The 18,812-nt window shown below is 41.6% G+C and overlaps 1 protein-coding gene across 1 annotated transcript in view; it reads left to right on the top strand.

The window, feature by feature from the left end:
- The window catches only part of DENND1A (DENN domain containing 1A), a 645,990-nt gene that overhangs the window by 623,731 nt on the left and 3,447 nt on the right, over positions 1 to 18,812 (top strand). Inside the window, 3 exon segments of the mRNA XM_031954278.1 lie at positions 8,929 to 9,054; positions 17,881 to 18,142; positions 18,627 to 18,810. Of these exon segments, the coding sequence (XP_031810138.1) occupies positions 8,929 to 9,054; positions 17,881 to 18,142; positions 18,627 to 18,810 (572 nt within the window).

The following is an 18,812-nucleotide window of genomic DNA, read 5'->3' as shown; positions in this document are numbered from 1 at the left end:
AGCATTGGGCCTACCAAACACAGCCGAGGCAAGTCTTCTTTCCCTAGAGGTTACTCAGGACAGAAAATAACAGGCCTGACTAACCATCACATCCACTGATAGAAGGAAGCCCATTCTCAAGAGTCTGTGCATTTATGAAAAGGGAAGGATCAAAGAAATAGGGAACACAGCGAATATGGCTGAAATATCAAAAGAATCAAAGGGAAAGACCTGAACAAAAACAAATGCACAAGCCAAAAATTAACAGGAATAAAAATGAATAAAACCTCAGAACAAAACCACATTTGTCATATATAATGTGAAAGAAAATAAATCTGATGTATTACCTGATGAAAAACAGAATCCTATGAACTCCTTAGATAACATGGAACAACTGCAGGAAATTCCAAAATGAGAAATAGAAATAAAGGTAGATCGGGTTAGCTTAGTGGCACAGTAGATAGAGCACTGGCCTTAGAGTCAGGAGGACCCAAGTTAAAATCCAGCCTCAGATGCTTGACACTACAAAGCTGTGTGACCTGGGCAAGTCACCTAATCCTGACTGCCTCACAAAAAAAAGATAACAATGGAAGTTCTCAACATAGAATTTAAAAGTACAAATAGCAGAGTAAGAAAAAATGAATACAGAAGGGAAAATCTTTCCAAAGAAGTACAAGAAGAGAGAGAATAACAGATTTGGAAAGTGAAAATTCTGAAGTAGAGGAAAATTTGGCAGAAGAGAAAAAAAAGGCAACAATCTTAGAATTTATGCATTTCATACAAGCCTAAACAACTGACCTTGAAGACAGATATATAAAGATTATATAAGGATCGTAGTTCTTCCCAAAAAGCATAACAAATCAAAAAAACTATATACCAGAAAGTAGAAAATAATAAGTGAAAAGTATCTAAAGCTTCTAAATACAGACAACAAAACACTAAGAGAATCCCCAGATCACCATCAGGAGGGAAAAAACAACCCTGTGCTTCAAACTCCAAGCTAAGTAGTAGTTAATTTGGTAATTAACTTTTCAAGCACCCAGTAGTAAAGTCTTCAAAGGTGAAGGAAAGGCATTTCAAATAAAGGATTATTATACATTCATATGAAATATTTGGAGAGAATGGAATAGTATATTGCAAGAAAGGAAAGGAACATAAGCTAAATTAGGGATGTGGAGTAATTGATCACTAAGATTCCTTCCAACCCTAAGTAAGGTTCTTTGTGCTAACATTCTATAACCTTTCAGGTCTAACATTCTGTGTTTTAAGGTTTCTTCTAGCTCTAATGTTCTTCCCTAATTTTAACAACTCAGCAAAGACTATAGTGCTTGAAATGTGATGACTGTCTGCCATAGCATTAGGCAACAGTCTCTTTTTGCCTGTGAAAAATAAACCATTGACTCATGGATCAGGGAGCTCTTTCTTAGAATTATAGACTTTTAAATTTGGAAAATACCATGTAAATGAAATGTCAGTCCTCTCATTTAGCACATGAAGAAACTGACCAAAAATGGGGACAAATGTCTTGGTTAATATCATGGCATTTTAGTGGTTGTCAGCATTAAACCCCTGCCCTCCTGACTTCTAGTACTCTTACTACCATACTATATTTCTTTGCCCAAGTCTCCCTCCCCATTATCAATACATTTGATTAGAGAAGAAAATACAGCTAGGCGGCTCAGTGGGTAGAGTGGCAGACCTGAAACCAGGAAAACTCATCTTCCTGAGTTCAAATTTGGTCTCAGATACTAGCTTTGTGACCTTCAACAAGTCACTTAATCCTGTTTGCCTTAGTTTCCTCATCTGTAAAATGAACCTGAAAAAGAAATGGCAAACCATTCCAGTATCTTTGCCAAGAAAAGCCCAGATGGAGTCACAAAGCAGTGGGTGCAACCGAACAACAAGCTCACAATCTTTGTCTTTGTTCCAAGCTAAGAGAATGATTCAATAAGTGTGGCTAGATGGTGACTTGATATAAAACAGAGGGATTACATCATATAGGATATTAAACTGTAAGTCTCCCTTCCCCCCTCCCCGCCGTAGCCAAAAAATGTTAGAATGTTCGTTTCTGTAGCAAACCCAAACACGGGGTGTCAAAGTTTGGTTCAATAGGAAAAGGGCTTTGTTCTCATGTTTCTTGAAGTTACGAGCAAGTTGAGTTGAGTTTAGAGAATATGTCAAGCTATTATGCACAATCTACCTCAAAATAGGAGGGAAAATTAATCAGAAGAGATGCCCTGTCAAGAATTTGAAATGAATTTGAATTCTGTTGAAATTTTTTCACTTAATTTGACCCAACCATGAATCATACAGTCCTTCCTGAAGAGCAAAAAGGAATTTCAAAGGCCTCTACCTGAACATACATTCCTCACCTCTCTCCAGAATGTCCCTGGCAAGATCACATCCCTACTTCTGCTTGAAGGCCTCAGATGGCAAAGAACTCATTACTTTACAATCCATTCTAATTTTGAATAGCTCTAATTACTAGGAAATTTTTTGTAGTATCAAGCTAAAAATCAGCTTCTTTGTAACTGATAACTTTCACTTCTAATTTTGCATTCTAAGACTGAAACAGAACAAGTCTATTCTTTCTTCCATGATAACCCTTCATATAATTGTACTACCATATATGTCCCCTCTTAAATCTTCTCTTCTCCAAGCTAACTTAACCACTCTGGTTGCTCTCCTGTGTATTTTAGTTTAATAATGTCTGCTTTTAAAAGTGATCCTCAAAACTAAACATAATTCACCAACTACAGGATAGAACACAACAAATCTTTAACCTCCCTTGTTCAGGACACTGTGTTTATGATCGTGCAATCTAAGAGCATATTCATTCATTCACTCAGCTATTATTTATAGAGCACCTATGTGCAGAGTTATGTGCTGGGTAATGAGAGAGACACAGAGATAATTGATATGACCCTTGCCCTTACATAGCATATGTACAAATAGGAATGGTGGGAAATAAATGATAAGAGCTATAGGGCAATAGAAAATGTGAGACTGGATGAAAGAAAAATTGTTTCTGATTGGGGAGAATCAGAGAAAACTTCCTGGAGCAGGTAGCATTAGAATTGGATCTTGCAGAGTGAAATCTGATTTGAGAGATGGAGGAGGGGCTTGACAAAGAGCATAGGAAACAGTAGGAACAAAGGCCTAAGAGTAGGATGACAGTGCATGGGTGGGAAACAACAGAAGTCAGGCTGGCTTGCAATATGGCATGTGCTAGTGAAATCATCCCCAGACTTGAAATCTAAAGACCTGGCTTCCAGTCGTGGCTCGAGAGTCCCTAGCCGTGTGGTTCTAAGTGAGTCACTCTACTTTGTTGAGCCTCATTTTGCTTATCTGTAAAGTGGCTACAAAGTGCCAAAAGGGGAGGGGGGATTGCTTTTTCACACTTACATATTATATGTTATTTCACATTTCATCAAGAATCCTTGATTTCTAGTCATGTGGGTATTTCACCATGCAACTCTTCCTCCCCCTAGTAGATAGTCCTTGTGAGTTATTTTGTCCCAAAGTGTTTATTACCCAAAGGCTTATTCTCTAGTGGGGAATTTCTCTGAGCTTACTTAAGTTTGTCTCTGGATGATGAACACAGCCTGTCACCAGGCCTTCCCTAATTGGAAAAAGCTGCCAAGGCTAACATGCCATTGACATAGAGTTTGTAAACTAGGGTGAATGAAAGCTTTAGGTGGGTGTGGCTGTCATTATTGTTGTTAAAACATGATTGTCTCTTAAGAAATTTTTGATAACACAAAAAAGAGATGTTCTAACTCCTGAAGATTATCTCCACTCTAAACCTGTGCAAACTGTTCTGAGACCAATCAAATGCCTGGGAGTAGTAACAATCGTAGGTCACATCTATATTGCACTTTGTTTTTATAAAGTACTTTATATGTATTATCTCATTTGATTTTTGTCTCCTCTTGCCAAACCTCAGTTACTTCTTTCTCCACACCTACTCAGATATGGCTGGATTGGGCTGGAGAGAGATAGTCTCCTGTATCAACTGACTATTATAAATTTATGCTATCTTATTTCAACTGGGCCCCCACTACTTCCTAGCAATTCTTGTCTTGTTCTCTGGTTGATTCCCTGCTTCCCTTTCCACAGCAGTTTCTTTCCTCTCTTCAGATTTCTCACCACCCTTCCTTCCTCTCAGCAGAGGTTCTTTCGCTTAACTTATCTCAGAAAATCAAGATCATCCATTTTGAGCTCTTCCATTTCCCCAAACCACACTTCCAAATTGCTTTCCATCAGCTAATGCTTTCCTGCATTAGTCTGTGATAAAAAAAAAAAAAAAAAGGTCTACCTTTTTCTTGCCAAGGCCCACTCCTCCATTTGTGCTTTGGACCTCATTCTTTCTTTTCTTGCCCCTGAAGGCATCCTTCTATCATTTTCATCTTCATTTTCTCTTTATCCATTGGCATTTTCTCTGCTAAACAAACATATCCAGCTTCTTCCCATTCTTAAAATAATAATGTTAATAAATCTTCACTTGACTTTGCCATTCCCTCAAATTGTTGTCCTTTATCTTTTGCTCCCACAGCCAAACTCCCAGAAAATGTTGACTACCCTCATTTTCACCATTTTCTCTCTTCCCATTCACTTCTTTATCCCTTAGTTTGTTTTGCAGCCCTACCCTGCGACAAAAGCTGCTTTTTACAAGATTACTACTATTCTCTTAGCAGGTAAACCCAGTGGCTTTTTATTAGTCCTCACCTTTCTTGACGGTTCTGCAATTCTTAGCACAACTAGTTACCTCCTTCCTCTTGAACATTATCTCTTTCTTTCCTAAGCTTCTGTGATGTTGTTTTCTCTTGAATCCCCCCTCCCTTCCACCTATTTGACCTCTTCTTATCTTCCTTTGCTGAATCATCATTCTTCCAGCCTGTTTGGCCATCTCCCAAGATTCTGTCCTGAGTCCTCTTATCTTTTTCGTTCTATATAATTCTGCCTTACTAATCTTATGTACCTCCATGGGTTCAATTATTATCTCCATTTGTATGACTCCTGTATCTGTATATTCAACCTTAATCTTTTACCTAAACTCCTCTCAAATTACCAACTAGCTGCCTACTGGATTTTTTTTTTTTTTGACCTGTGTGCTATGTAGACATGTCAAACATCAAATTCCACATGTCCAAAACATTTTCCCCAAAAAAATCCATCCCTGCTCTAACCGTTTTCATTTCTGTAAATGATATTATCCTTGATCCTCCCTCTCCCTCCTCCTCCCTATTTTGTAAGTTATAGTTTATGGATTCTGTCTCTGCTGTATCTTTCATATCTGTCTCCTTTCTAGTCACACTGACTCCACCCTTGTTTAGTTCCTTATCTCTCAACTAGACTATTATAATTTACTAATCAGTCACTGCTTCAGTTCTCTCCCCCCTCCAATCCACTTTTTACACTATTGCCAAGTTGATATTCCCAAAACACAGATCAGACCATGTCACCCTGTGACTCTAAAATCTTTTAGGATAAGATCCACAATTCCAACATTCAAAGCCTCTTTAAAGCCATCTACCTTTTTAGTTTTATTTAATATTATTCCTTTTCATATATTCTATTCTGGTCAAACTGAACTGACCTAAGTGTTCTTCATATATAACATGCCTCTCTCCTCTCCATGCCTTTGAAACTGCATCTCTCCATATCTGGAATGTACTCCTTCCTCCCCTCCACCTCCTAGAATTCTTAGCTTCCCTTAAAGCACTACTGTAGTACCACAGTACTGTAGTAAGACCTTTCCTGTTTCCTCAATTTCCCTCTTTCTCTCCCTCCCTCCTTCCCTCTCTCCCTCCTCCTCCTCCTCTTTTTCTTTCTTTTTCTGTCTCTATATCTGTCTCTCTCTCATTCCTTCCCTCCTCCTCCTCTCTCTCTTTCTGTCTCTCTCTGTCTCTGTCTCTCTCTCTCTCTCTCTCTCTCTCCCCTCTCTTTCTCTGTGTCTTTCTTTCTTTCTCTCTCTCTGTCTCCCCCCTTCTCTCCTCTCCCTCTCTTTTTCCCTCTCCCTCACATATTGAATCTACTTGACATTGCTCTCTGTATATATATACCATCTCCCAAGTAGAATATAAATACCTTGAGGCTTTCCTTTCTGTCCTCATGTCCCCAGTGTCTCACATAAGCACCCTATATATAGGAGTCTGTTAATAAAGGTTTGCTGAATTGAACAACCCCGTGAGAGGAGTGCCTTAGTAAGCTTTACCATCTCCATTTGTTACGTGAAGCTCAGGAAGGCTTGCCTATGGACACCCGGCTAATATGGGTCAAAGGAAAAATTCATATTCAAATCCTGAGCTATTTCCACAACCTAAAACTGTTTCTCACATAATAACAGCCAACATTAAAGTGTTCTAAGGTTCACAAAGTTCTTTACATATCTTATACGATCTCTATGGTTGTATGAAATAGCATCACAGTATCATCGTCCCCATTTTACAGATAAGGAAACACATACACTAGAGAACTGGATTGACTTGTCTCTGGCCATACAGCTGGAAAAACCATGTGAGAAAAGGAGATGCTGTGGCATTTGGGCATCCTGGATGTCCTACCAAAGAACGTATCTGTGTCTGTAGGAGACCTAGAGTGGGGAAGGAGGACAACCTGTAAAATGTGAGGCTTTGGGGATCTAGTGATGGGATGGGTGAAGGAAGAACAGAAAACACCAAGTTATAGGCAGGAGCATCATAAATCAGAATGAGACAAGATGCTGAGAGGAGCAGAGTAAGCCAGATGGCCCAGCAACAGGATGGACAGCAGGACTGGTGAACCAGGCGGCTCTACCAGTCTGTCTGGGCATGTGGTAAAACAGGAAATAGGTTGTCTCTTGATAATAAATGGTTAGCCTCCTTCTAAAGAGAACTGCCCCCACCTTCCTTGACCAGTTAAAGGAAAAAGGCTCATTAAGACCCACAAAAGGCTCTGTGGCATAGTGAAAAGGCTTGGGTTCTAGCTCTGCTTCCCCCACACAATCCATGTAATGTTGGATAAGTCCTGTGCCTCATCAGCCCCTCTTTCCATATCTGTAATATGGAGATGTTGCAAAAAAAGTGGTTTATGAAATTTAAAGCACTGTAGAAATGTTTTGCTGTTCATTCTTATGGTGTAATAGAAAGAGATTTGAGAATCAAAAGAACTGGATTCAAATTCAGTCAATGCTGCCAAAATCTCAGCAAGCCTCTGGGTACCGGTTTAGTTAAATGTCAAAAGATAAGGTCAGCCTAGATCAAAGGTGTCAAAGTCACTGCTCCCCAACTCCCAAATGGGCCCAATCAGATTAAAAGATAATAGGAAAAAGTTTGACAAAATAAATAAAAATTCAGCACAACATAGATGATGTTTATTTGTAGTTTTCCAAGTCAACATGCTGCTTGCATGTTGTCCCTTTAGAGTTTGACACCTCTGGCGTAGTGATCTTTAATGTCCCTACCAACTCTTAAATCCTACGAGCCTATGATCCTGTTATTATTGGATCAAACACTTTTCCTTCTCATTTGGGCTCTGAAACTCCTCCCTGACTCTATACTCCGCCAGAAACATGGTTTACCTCAAAGACAAAAAAAGGCCCAAACAGAGTCCAAGTTCTTTCTTGTATGAGAAGAAATGAGGTAGAGAGATTTGAGCAAGTTCTTTTCGTCTCAAAGAAAGAAAAAAATATGACCAGCTATTTCCCTTGACTATACAAGCTTTGAAACAATGGATGGTGATTCAAGTATGATTAATAACAACAAAGTATGATCCCCAAATTAGTCTTCTTTCCATTGTTTTTATAGAGCCTTTCACTGCCTCTCTCTAGGTCTTGGGAGTTGTGGGAAAGGGATACCTTAGTAAGTGTCTAACTTGAGTTCTGGTCAGTGTATAATTCATATAGACTGTGGAGATATTTTATATATGCCGTATATGTGTTTGTGTTTATAGGTAGAGCTCATAGGTGGCTGACAAGGCAGATGTATTTTTTATAATAATTAATATTTAATCACCATATCACAGATGAAAAAGACTCTCTGAAGAGGCATCTGAGAGAGAATTCCAAAGAGCCACCACCAATCAGCAAAGAATTGCCTTTCCATATTCCTTCTCCATAGGGTTGGCTGTTTGTTGGTCTGTTGCTGTGCATGCGCCACTTTGGAATAGGACCTCTACCCAAATATTCAGGTTCTTTGTAATCTACTACTCCCTTCTCTGGTGTATAATTGACTCCCTTAGTGCCCTTTGCTGTCATAGAGTCATGGACTGGAAATCTTGGAACACAGATTATTAGGAACCTTAGCCTGTAACATAGAACTCATAATATAGAACATTAGAGTGAAAAGTACCCAGAGCATGGAATGTTAGCACATGAAATATGAGGACAGTAAAAGACCGCAGAGATCATTTAATCCAACACTTTTATCGTACAGATGAAGAATCGGTGACACTTGTATAATCACTCTGTGACACTTTGAGTATCCTTATGAGAATTTATCATGTCTCAAATGTACCTTAACTAGGTGTTTTTTGATTTCTTGTTGCATCTTGCCGTCCCCCCAAAAAAGAGGTTTTAAAAGTACATCTATTTTATAGATTTTATAACCTACTTCTCATGTGGTAGGGAAGTGAATTCAGTATTCAGAATTTCTCTTCATGGAGAACTCGCCGTGTGTGACTGCCCCAGCTCCAGGGATCAGAGATGGGCGCAGCTTCGGGGAAGTTCGGACCAGGCACAGTGGTACTGGGCGCCCACGGTGGCTCTGGGAAGAAGCTGAGGGTGTGATCCCCAAGCCTGGTGGCAAGCTGCCTCCCTCAACAGGTGCTCCAGCACAGGAAGGGGGAGCGGGGATTGCTTCTTCTAACCAGCATTTCTCCTCCGTTTTTTTCCTCTTTCCTCCTATCAAAAATTAACCAATCAAGGCATCTCATAATTTCATGTTCTCTTTTGTTTCCTCTTTCCTTCAGCCTGGTAAAGCCCCTGAGACACTATACAGTCTTTCTCTCTGAAGACTCCTCTGACGATGATCAGCGGGAAGAGGACCCTTTCTCTGGCTATTCTGACAACTTCTTCTTCTGTACTCCCTTTGAATGGTCTCTCTCTCTCCCTCTCTGTTCCTCTGTGTCTTTCTCTGGGTTCGTTAGTGTTAAGCATTGAGCTCTGCTCCATGATCCTGCTTGTGGTCTCGACTGCATGGTTTGGCCTTCGCTGTACAAATATAACGCATGGGATGTGTGTACAGATATTTTTCTGCCCTGGTCCTTCCAGGGATGTAAAGAACTAATGGTCGGCAGCTAGAGCATGCTCCGCCATTTTCCTGCACCAGGGATGGACCCCCCACCTGCCTTCTCCCCATGATACCCATTTCCCCCAAGGTTTCCCTCTCTCTCCCCAAACACCTTCTCCCTTTCCCCCATCACCCCTATCATGATTCACCATTCGCTGTTCCTGCCTTCCCAGAATTTCTCCATCAAAGACTCCTCCCCTTCGGCTGCCAGCTTCCAGCATGACACAAACGGAGGGCATTCCGCTAGGCAGGCATCTCCTCTGTTACATCATTACAGCTTGTGGTGTATGCTTTTATTTGTACCATTTTTGTTCTGGCTTTGTTGGTTAAAACAGGAGTTTGGGGCTTTGTTCATAGGTGTCTTTCAATTTCAAGACTGATCTGAATCTCTCTGGCTAATCTGTTGTACTGTGCAAATAACATTTGCTGCACTCACTAGGAATTAACAGACCTTTGGCTAGCAGCATGGTCTTACTCAAATCAGAATGCTGTGCCAAACCTCAGGATGTGTTTTAGTGCCCATATGTATAAATCAGCCAATTGGCCAGCCCATCTCAATTAACTTAACTGAATACCAAATTACTACAACAAACTTTTATCGAGTTCATATATAATTCATTAAAAATGAAGTCTGTAAAGAAATAGCATTGTGGCAAAAAATTAAACCTCATTGATTTTTGATATTGAAATGTTTTTTAAATCAGAAGTACGGACCATAAAAATATTTTTTCTTTAATAAGGGCAAATTTTTTTTTTTTTAAAGATTGGGGCCTATTCTTCCTTTGAAAGAAGCTTGCCCAGTTGCCCAGGAGCAGATTGCTGATTATGGGTCCTGATGTATAGATGAGAAAAGCTTTGTTTTGGAATTAGAAGTCATAGTGCATTAGACCTGACATGAAATTTGGAACAAAGATGGTTAGAATATGGAATCCAGAATGTTATAGCTGGAACAGATCTCACAACATAGAAAATATTATAGTTTAACTAGATCTTAACACATAGAATGCTAGACCTGGAAGGGATCTTTGGACAAAGAGCATTAAGAGCTAGAAAGGACTTTGGAACATAGAATGGTAGGACATTGACTATTACCAGCAAGAAGATGCCTTAGAGGTCTCAGGTAAGTCCTTTTCTTTCTCTGTTCTTCATATATGTGATGAAGAGATTGGATCTCTTAAGGAGAGTTCTAGCTCTCAACTTTTGTGGTTCTAGATAATCTAGTCCTATTATTTCCCTTCCCCCATTTTTAATAGATTAGGAAACTAAGGCCCAAACAAGCAGAATAATTTGCCCAGACTCATATAGTGAGCTCTTGATAAGACCAGCCTTCTGATTCCCAGTCTCTTTTCATGAGAACATCTTTCTTTAGTAAAGAGCTGTTCTTTCTTGAAGACTTTCCTCTGATCCATGGGCTCAGATTTCATTGTGGCAACATATAGACAGTAAAGAAAAGAAACCATATTACTTGGCCCTCAAATAGCAAGAGTTCATTAGGATTCATTCGAATCCTTTCAATCTAGGGTAAAGGGTAAAAATCCTTTCAATTGCCTTTCAATCTAGGGTAAAGTAACAATAAATTATTCTTTATCTAGGGTTCTTCCCCCCCTCCCGCCCCCGAGGCAATTGGGGTTAAATGACTTGCCCAGAGTCACCCAGCTAGGAAGTCTGAGGCCAGATTTGAACTCAGGTCCTCCTGACTTCAGGGCTGGTGCTCTATATCCACTGCACCACCTAGCTGCCCCAATCAAGGTACTTTTAAATTTAATTCATTATTATATATTGATGACCACTTGTAAATGTTCCTAAAGTTCACAGGACTCGTTTCTTCCATCCTGTTTCTTCTCCCTGCTTTCAAGCAGTGAGACTTCTATTTCTTAATTTGTTCTAAACCTTTCATTATGTCACTCATATTGAAACTCATAAACTGGCTTCGTGAATAAAATGCCTTAAAGACCTGGGAGCTAAAATTACTTGGGTTCATATTTCACCTCTGAAATTAACTGTATGTGACCCTGGGCAAGTGATTTAATCTCTCTGTGCCTCAGATAACTGGATGAGACTTGTTAGATACTAATTTATGGACGTATCGAAGTCTGTATTGGGAGAGGGAATTCTCACACTAGGAGTTCTCAGTGCTGACTTAATCACAGATTATTCTGGTAACATTTAATTAACATATTGATAGATCTATATACAACCTTAAAGTCTAGCTTAGAATAAAGAACACAGAAAGTTAGAATTGAAAGGGACCTTACAGGCTAAATTGTTCCCATCCTCATAATTGAAGTTTAGAGAGGAAAAGTTTTTCTGAGTAAAATTAACTTTTGCTGTCACTAGTGACAGTTTTGAGGTTAAATAAGATGAGGAGTGTCTCATTAAGGTCACACACGACTGTCCCGAAGCCCGGGGAAGCTGTAAGAATGCTCGAGGCCAGGAGATGGTGCTGTTTCCAAGGCTCCCTGGCCAGGGCCTTTCAGGCCCCAGAACAATGGGAAGGCTGGGTACGGTCTGAGGGAAGTTTAGGGCTTGAGCCCTTCGGAGGTAGCTGCCTGCCAGCTGTAGAGCGCAGACGAGAGCCGTCGATCTGAAAGGAGGAAGGTCCTCGGGAGCCGTGTAGTTCAGCCCTTACACAAACGGAACCTCCCAAACTCCACCAACAGGTCGTTCCCGGCCTCTGCTTGGAGACTCCAGGGAGGAGGGACCCATCCTGTGTCTCGGGGCAGCCGGTGCACCTTTGAACAGCTCTGGTAGGAGAAGGAAGTGGCAAACCACTGCAGTATCTTTGCCAAGAAAACCCCAAATAGGGTCACCAGGAGTCAGGCCCGACTGAGTGTCTGAACAACCACAACCATCGGTTTGGTTCTCTGCGCACTTTACCCGTTGCCCCCATTTAGAGAGATGGAACAAATCTAGTCTTTCCACCATTCCACATGATAGTCCTTCAGATACTTCAGCTACCACGTTCCCCTTCTGAATCTTCTGTTTTCCAAATTAAATGTGCTCAGTTCCTTCAACAGTCTTCATATGACATGGATCCTAGTTGCCCTCTTCTGGACCCTTCCCAAGGTCCTCAAACTGTGGTCCCCAGAACGGTACAACTGTCAGCTCCCTGATTCTAAAAGCTGTGTCCTTCTTAATGTTATCCGAGAGCTCATTAGCATTTCAGTTGCCACATTATATTACTGATTCATAGTGAGCTTGCTGTCCACTAAAACCCTCTGATCTTTTTCAGAATAATCTATCCATGCCTGGTGTGAAGTTGGTTTTTTGTACCCCGGTGGTAGACTTGACATTTATGCCTATTGGATTGGATCTTATCAGAATCAACTCAATGCTCTAGCTTTTCAAAATTCTATTGGATTTTGATTCTGGTGTGTTAGCTTTTTTGATCCAGTGTTAGCAATGCATCCTTCCTTTGTGTCATCAGCAGATTTCATGAATATAACATCTGTGCCTTTGTCCAAGTCCAAGAAATCTTAAACAGCACAGAGTCAAACATAGATCCTGGGACATTTCCATTGGAAACTTTCTGCCATATTGGCATTAAACCTTTAACAGCTTACTTTTTACCTCCAACAAGTTCAGAATTCAGCTGATTGTATTATTGTCCAATTTATTATCTCTCCATAAGAAGAGAATACTTTATTAAAGAAGCATTGCTTGAATCAAGATAAACTCTATCCACAGTATGTTCCTCATCGATCCGATTTAGTCACTCTGTCCAGCAAGCAAATGATATTAGTCTTTCCCAACCTCTGCTTGATGGAGCCAGGCTGACTTTTCCTTTTCCTTTATAGATGTTCACCAAACTTCTTTTTTATGTTCTGATATCCCCAGGAACTGAAGTCAAGCTCACTGGCCTATAATCTACAGACTGTTCTCTTTTCTTTTTTGAAAATTGGAAGATTTGCCCTTCTTCAATCTTGTGACACTTTTGTTTCTCTGATCCCTCACATATCACAGGAGTGGATCTGCAGTCACATTTGCCAGTTCTTTCAATACCTCAAGATGGTGTTCATCTGGGCCAAACAAATGGCAGTCAGGGACTCTTACAATTTCCTTTTTTGGCTTGAGTATCAACTCCCTTTCAGTCACTTTTGTTCTGTCATTTCTACCACAAGGATCCACTTCCACTTCAGAGGAAATATACAAACTAAGCCATGAGCAACTCCACCTATCTTATGTTGTCAAACACCATTGTTCCATCCAGCCCAGCCCATGGTCCTTTGATCTTCCTTTTTCTTCCAAGTTTTTTTTTTTTCTTCTATAGTATTTTATTTTTTCCAAATACGTGTAAAGATAGTTTTCAACGTTCATTTTAGAAAGACTTTATATTCCAAAATTTTCCCCCTTCCCAAGACAGTACAGTCCTTTTCCCAAATTTTTCATGTTGTGCCAAAAAAAAAAAAAAAAAATCAGACCAAAGGAGGAAAAAACTTTGAGAAAGAAAAGTCAAACAAACAAGAAGGTAAAAAACTGTGTTTCAATCCACACTCAATATCCATAGTTCTTCCTCTGGTTGTGGATGTCATTTTCCATCCCAACTCTCTCCCAATAGAGTTTTAAAACAAAACAAAAACAAAAAAAACCTTGTTAGCCTTTGCTTTTTTCATTCTGGGCATTGGCATTCCTTGCCACATTTTTACAAGATCAGGGCACATTCTTACATTCATCTTCTGTTACCAGGCTTTGCCTCCATCTTCTGCACATTTCTTTTTCACAACCTAAGTTGGCTTGGTGAATTCTCAGTGAATCCATGTTGATATCAGGCAAATCCCATTTTTTCATCCTTATTAGAATTGTTTCCCTTTATGTTTTCAGAATTTCATTCTCATCTCCTATCTCCCTAAGGCTGACTTCCCCTGAAATACTTTACTCCATAGGATCCTACCTAGGTTTCCTCTGAATTCTGAAATCTGCTTTACCAAATCTAAAAGGCATATCAGATTATCTCCATAGTTCCTCTCATCTATAACAAACTCGAGGAGTGGTTCGCTCCCCTCCCCCAGAGTTCTCAGCATTCCTACCTTAATAACTAGTTCCTCCCTTGTTGGTGAGAATCTTATCCAGAAAAAAATTTCCCCTTATTGGCTCTTCCACCTTTTGAAGAATGAAATCATCCCTAAAGCAGGAAAGAAGTTAGAAATGCTTAAAAATTTCATAAGAATAAATGAGCAACCCCAGAGTTAGGGCATCCCTTAGGTCCCAGGTAGACAAGCGTTTACAGTTGTGGGTCCTGGAAGGGAGCTTAGAACACAAAACATCAGAATACGAGGAAAGCACCTCAGCAACGAGTGCCAGAGCACAGAAGGGTGGAGTTAGGACATGGAACATCAGAGCTAGTAATGACCTTGAAGTCCAACTCGTCCAACCTGGGCCTCTTACAGTCTGGGGAACTAAGTCCAAGAATCATTTCCCAGAGATCTTAGGGGCATTGCTCTCAGGGCACATGGTGTGGAAAAGGGATGCGAATGTGGAGGGAGACCCGTACCCCATTGTCCTCACACAGATACAGTCCCAACAGACGCAGCTTCTGCAGAGCCCTCAGCCCCTCTGCCTTCCTCAGTCTGTTTGTTGTTCCTTTTGCAATCACCCTCTCCCCCCCTTCCAGTCAAGGCTCAGCTGCACAGCTCCCTGCCTGCGTGACCCCTGCCCTCAGCCTCCCTCAGTCCTGGGTCTTCATGTAGCCATTAATGAGCTAGGACTGCTTGTTAGCCACCAAATGCCATCGGAGGGTGCGCAGTACGAGCCACCAGCATTAGCGCCGCGGCCCCCCTCCCCGCCTGCATCTGTTTATTGTTCCTCTGCTTGTGAAAGATGAACTCAGACACATTTGGCTCATGAATGTGTATGATTTGCTGCGTTCGGGGGGAAGTAGGCTCCTGCCACGATACCTTTCCCTTTTCTCTCCCTTCACAAATATTTCCCCCCTTAATCTAAAACCTTGTTTAAATGCCACAGTGAGACCGGCTGCCAATCAGATGCCAATCACCTCCGAAAGGCATGTCAGGTCTTATTGTTAATTGGATACACATTATACCGCTTCCCCTCCCAGGCGCATGCAAATCCCCTTGTGTTCCCATGTTGTGGTGAGGTGCCTGGGAAAATCGCCTACGAGGAGGCTGCCGACTGCTTGGGCTCCTCTGTGCCACGCCGCAGCAGCGCGTCCCGCCGGGAACTTGGCTCCCGTGATCATTAACTCCTCATCCCTTGCCCGGACTCCGGGTCTCAGGCCCCGCTAGCTTACTGTGCCACTCGGCGGTGTAACGGGTTACCCTTCCAGCTCACACTCACACCGGGGACTGGGTGCCTGGAGGATACCCTCACCCCTCCTCATGCTGCGGAGCCGCAGCGTGTGCCTTCCATCAACAGCCAGCCCTCCACAAAGACATTTCCTGAGCTAGCGTGGTGAGAACAGTGGGCACAAAACATCCCACCAGAAACCACGGGCCGCTCACACAGCCCTCCAGAGGCCATCAGCAGAGTGGGCTCCAGCCCAGAGTGCGATGCTAGTGTGACGGACACGCAGACGTGGCCCTGGTACTGCAGGGAGAGGGCTCATGGGTTTTTCCCTAGGTACGGCTTCTCCAGTAAGGGATCGCTTAGTTTCATTCCCAGCATCTGCTCCTGTTCGTAATCCAGCTCTCTTCCCTACTGCCAGGAGTCGCCCAGACCATGAAGGAGTGTTTTCCTATTGCTAAAATAGCTGCCCTCAAAGCTACATGACTAAGAAAGGAAAAAGAGAAAACTTCTCTCCTCTCAGAGCCATCTCCCGGTTCTTGTAATTTCTTCTACTCCCAAACTATTGAGATTCTCCCAAAGCTTAGCTCTTTAAAGGCCATGGAGCCATCACTAAATTTTTTTATTCATCCAATTACATTGTTCCCTCATTGACCCAATTGAATAAGTATTTTCACCTCAAAATGAATCATAGTGTAAACCATCTTTATGATTAGTTCAACACCCCATTAATAACTTGTAATTACATTCTTGGTCTTCTGTGACTACATCAAAGTGGGGAGGAAACCTTCTCTTCTATTCTCCCTACAATTAAATATCTGTTGTCACCAGCAAACCAACCAGAGTGATTTTTGGCAAAGACTGCATGGGGTAGTTCAAAAGCAATCCAGAAATTAACTTTGTTCCACAAGGATACAATCTTCCCACAGCTGAAGATCATTGTAATTACACTCTCTTCCAAAATTGCAGTTATACAATTTTGACAAACAGATACAATTCTACAAAATTCTCATAGGTTACCACTTATTTTAAGAACAGAAAAAGGAAATCAAGCTTCCCAACTTAGAGAGAAAGCCTAGTGTTCTAGCAAATCTGAGAACATGTGGAGCTGTTCCCATCAGAATTAGGAACCTGGGGACTATTGTAAGTCACCCCCTCACCCTTCGGGTAAGAAACCTGACCATTTGGTTTTGGTGCTTATGTAACAACATAAACCTCTGGCCCAAGTGGGAGTGGAGCACTACCCCTTTTCTTCTCCCAGGGAGGAGCCCCTCTTCTTGAAACCCATAGACACAGACTGAATGACAGAGTCATCTGCATCTCCAAAATGCCCGAGGAAACCCAAAATTTTTCTAAGAATTCCTTAAACATACAGGAAATGCTACTGAAAATCCAAACTCACCCCTCACTAAGACAAGTAGACTGACTTGAAAAGGAAAACGTATTCGGAAAGTTCCCAGAAAGTTTGGGGATTCCCCTAAAGAGACGCCGTACTTGGAGTGGATTACTAAAGATTTCTAGGTCATTATAGATAACCCTGTCCTGTGATTTGTAGTACATAAGGCTCTCAAATGAGTTGTCTGGATTCACATTATGATAAGCTCTGCTCAAAAAGTTTAAAAGAAAAGTGATATATAAGAGCTCCTATAGTGTGCTCCTAGTGAACTATTAGATACCAGTAGCCTAGGGAAACAAAATCCTTTCTGCTCATATTCATTTCCGTATTCATAATGGTCTCTGACACAAAAAGATATCAACATATAAGCGTCCAGAGTATAGATTGGTTCAAATAAGCTGGTCTGACTTGAAAATGAAACATCAGAAAATAGGCTATCCAATTATAGTTCAAAACAAAAAAAACCCAAAATTCAAATCTTCTTCCAGTGGATCCCTGCTAAGGGTATCCAAGGAAAACCCCAGATAGGGAATCTCTCTGCAATTGCATATCATGCATAAAGCCCACAGCCTTCCCCACACTGCCGGGGGAAAGTGAGCTGCAGACATCCAGCCTGGCCCAGAGTCCTGTTTACCCCAGCTGATGCAGGCAGATCCAAAAAAGGACCCAGCAAGACCAAGAACCCCTAGAATAGTGTAACATCTTCACTTAACAGATGAGCGATCTACGGTCCAGAGAGGGATAAAGTTTCTCATGGGTTACACATCAGGTTAAGATTTGAACTCCTCCGTTTTGTAAAATAGGCTCTCAGGAAAGGGAAGGATTTTCCCCAACTTTTCACAGCAAGTTTACACCTGGATTAGGACTAGATCTCTTCCTGCTCCAGGGCTTTTCCCATTATCCCATGCTTCCTCTAATTTGTGTAAGGTTTATTAAAAATATAATCTCCCCAAAAAGTTATTATCTGGAGGGAATTCAGCCTTTGCTTGTCCCTAGGCCTCTGCCATACCGGGTCCTGAGAGAGTCAGACAGTGCAGATGGAGAAGAGGCCGGGAGCCCAGAGAAGCGGGCAAAAGAAGCTCTGGGGGGTCCCCCACCACCGCCACCTGACAGAATTGCAGATATCAACCTGCTGGAGGACATCTTCAGCACTTTGGAGGTAGAGCAGCTGCCTCCGCCCCTGAGCCAAGCAAAGAGCTTAGAAGACCTCAGGCTGCCCAAGGAGCAGCGTGACCAGCCTTGCACCTTTGATTACCAGGTATGGCCAAAGTTGGTAGCTGTTGGCAGCCCTCTCTCCTGGAGTGACTTACCAAAAAATAATTAGCATTGCGTGGAAATGTCTGTCGTTCTTTAGGCAATACTAAGCATTAGAATTCAGAAATGTAGAGGGGCCCTTAGAACATGAAGATTCTAAGAATATAGAACAAGAATTTATACTGTTCAACTTCAAAGGGATCTTAAAACACAGAATTTTAAAGCAAGAAGGGACCTTAGATAGACAGACCCTGGACTGTCTAAAGGCAGGACATAACATTTAGAATGTTGGCGCTCAAAAGAACCTTAGAATATGGATTTTTAGTGTTTAGAACTTTGGATGTTGGATCTGGAAAGCACCTTTGAGATGATCTCTTTTAATTTCATTCTAAGATAGGGAAGCTTGCAGTATTTTGGCATTTTCCTCTGTATTCATGTTATGAAATCCAAAATAGGTCTTACACCTCTGTCTTATGTTCTGTGAACAGAGAATGGACCTGTGCTCAAGTGAAAGAAGCAGAATAATGTCTGGGTTGAAGCTCACACATCCTTACAACAAATTGTGGAGCATGGGCCAGGACGACATGGCCATTCCTACCAAGCACTCTCAGCCTTCCCCAGAAAGGCCCCTGGCTTCCCTGGGGAGTACCCCCTCTCTGCCTCGCAGACCCCGG

Source organism: Sarcophilus harrisii, chromosome 2 (genome assembly GCF_902635505.1).
Source record: "Sarcophilus harrisii chromosome 2, mSarHar1.11, whole genome shotgun sequence".
NCBI lineage: Eukaryota > Metazoa > Chordata > Mammalia > Dasyuromorphia > Dasyuridae > Sarcophilus > Sarcophilus harrisii.
Note: the sequence above shows the minus strand (reverse complement) of the source record. Positions and strands in the feature narration are given on the sequence as shown.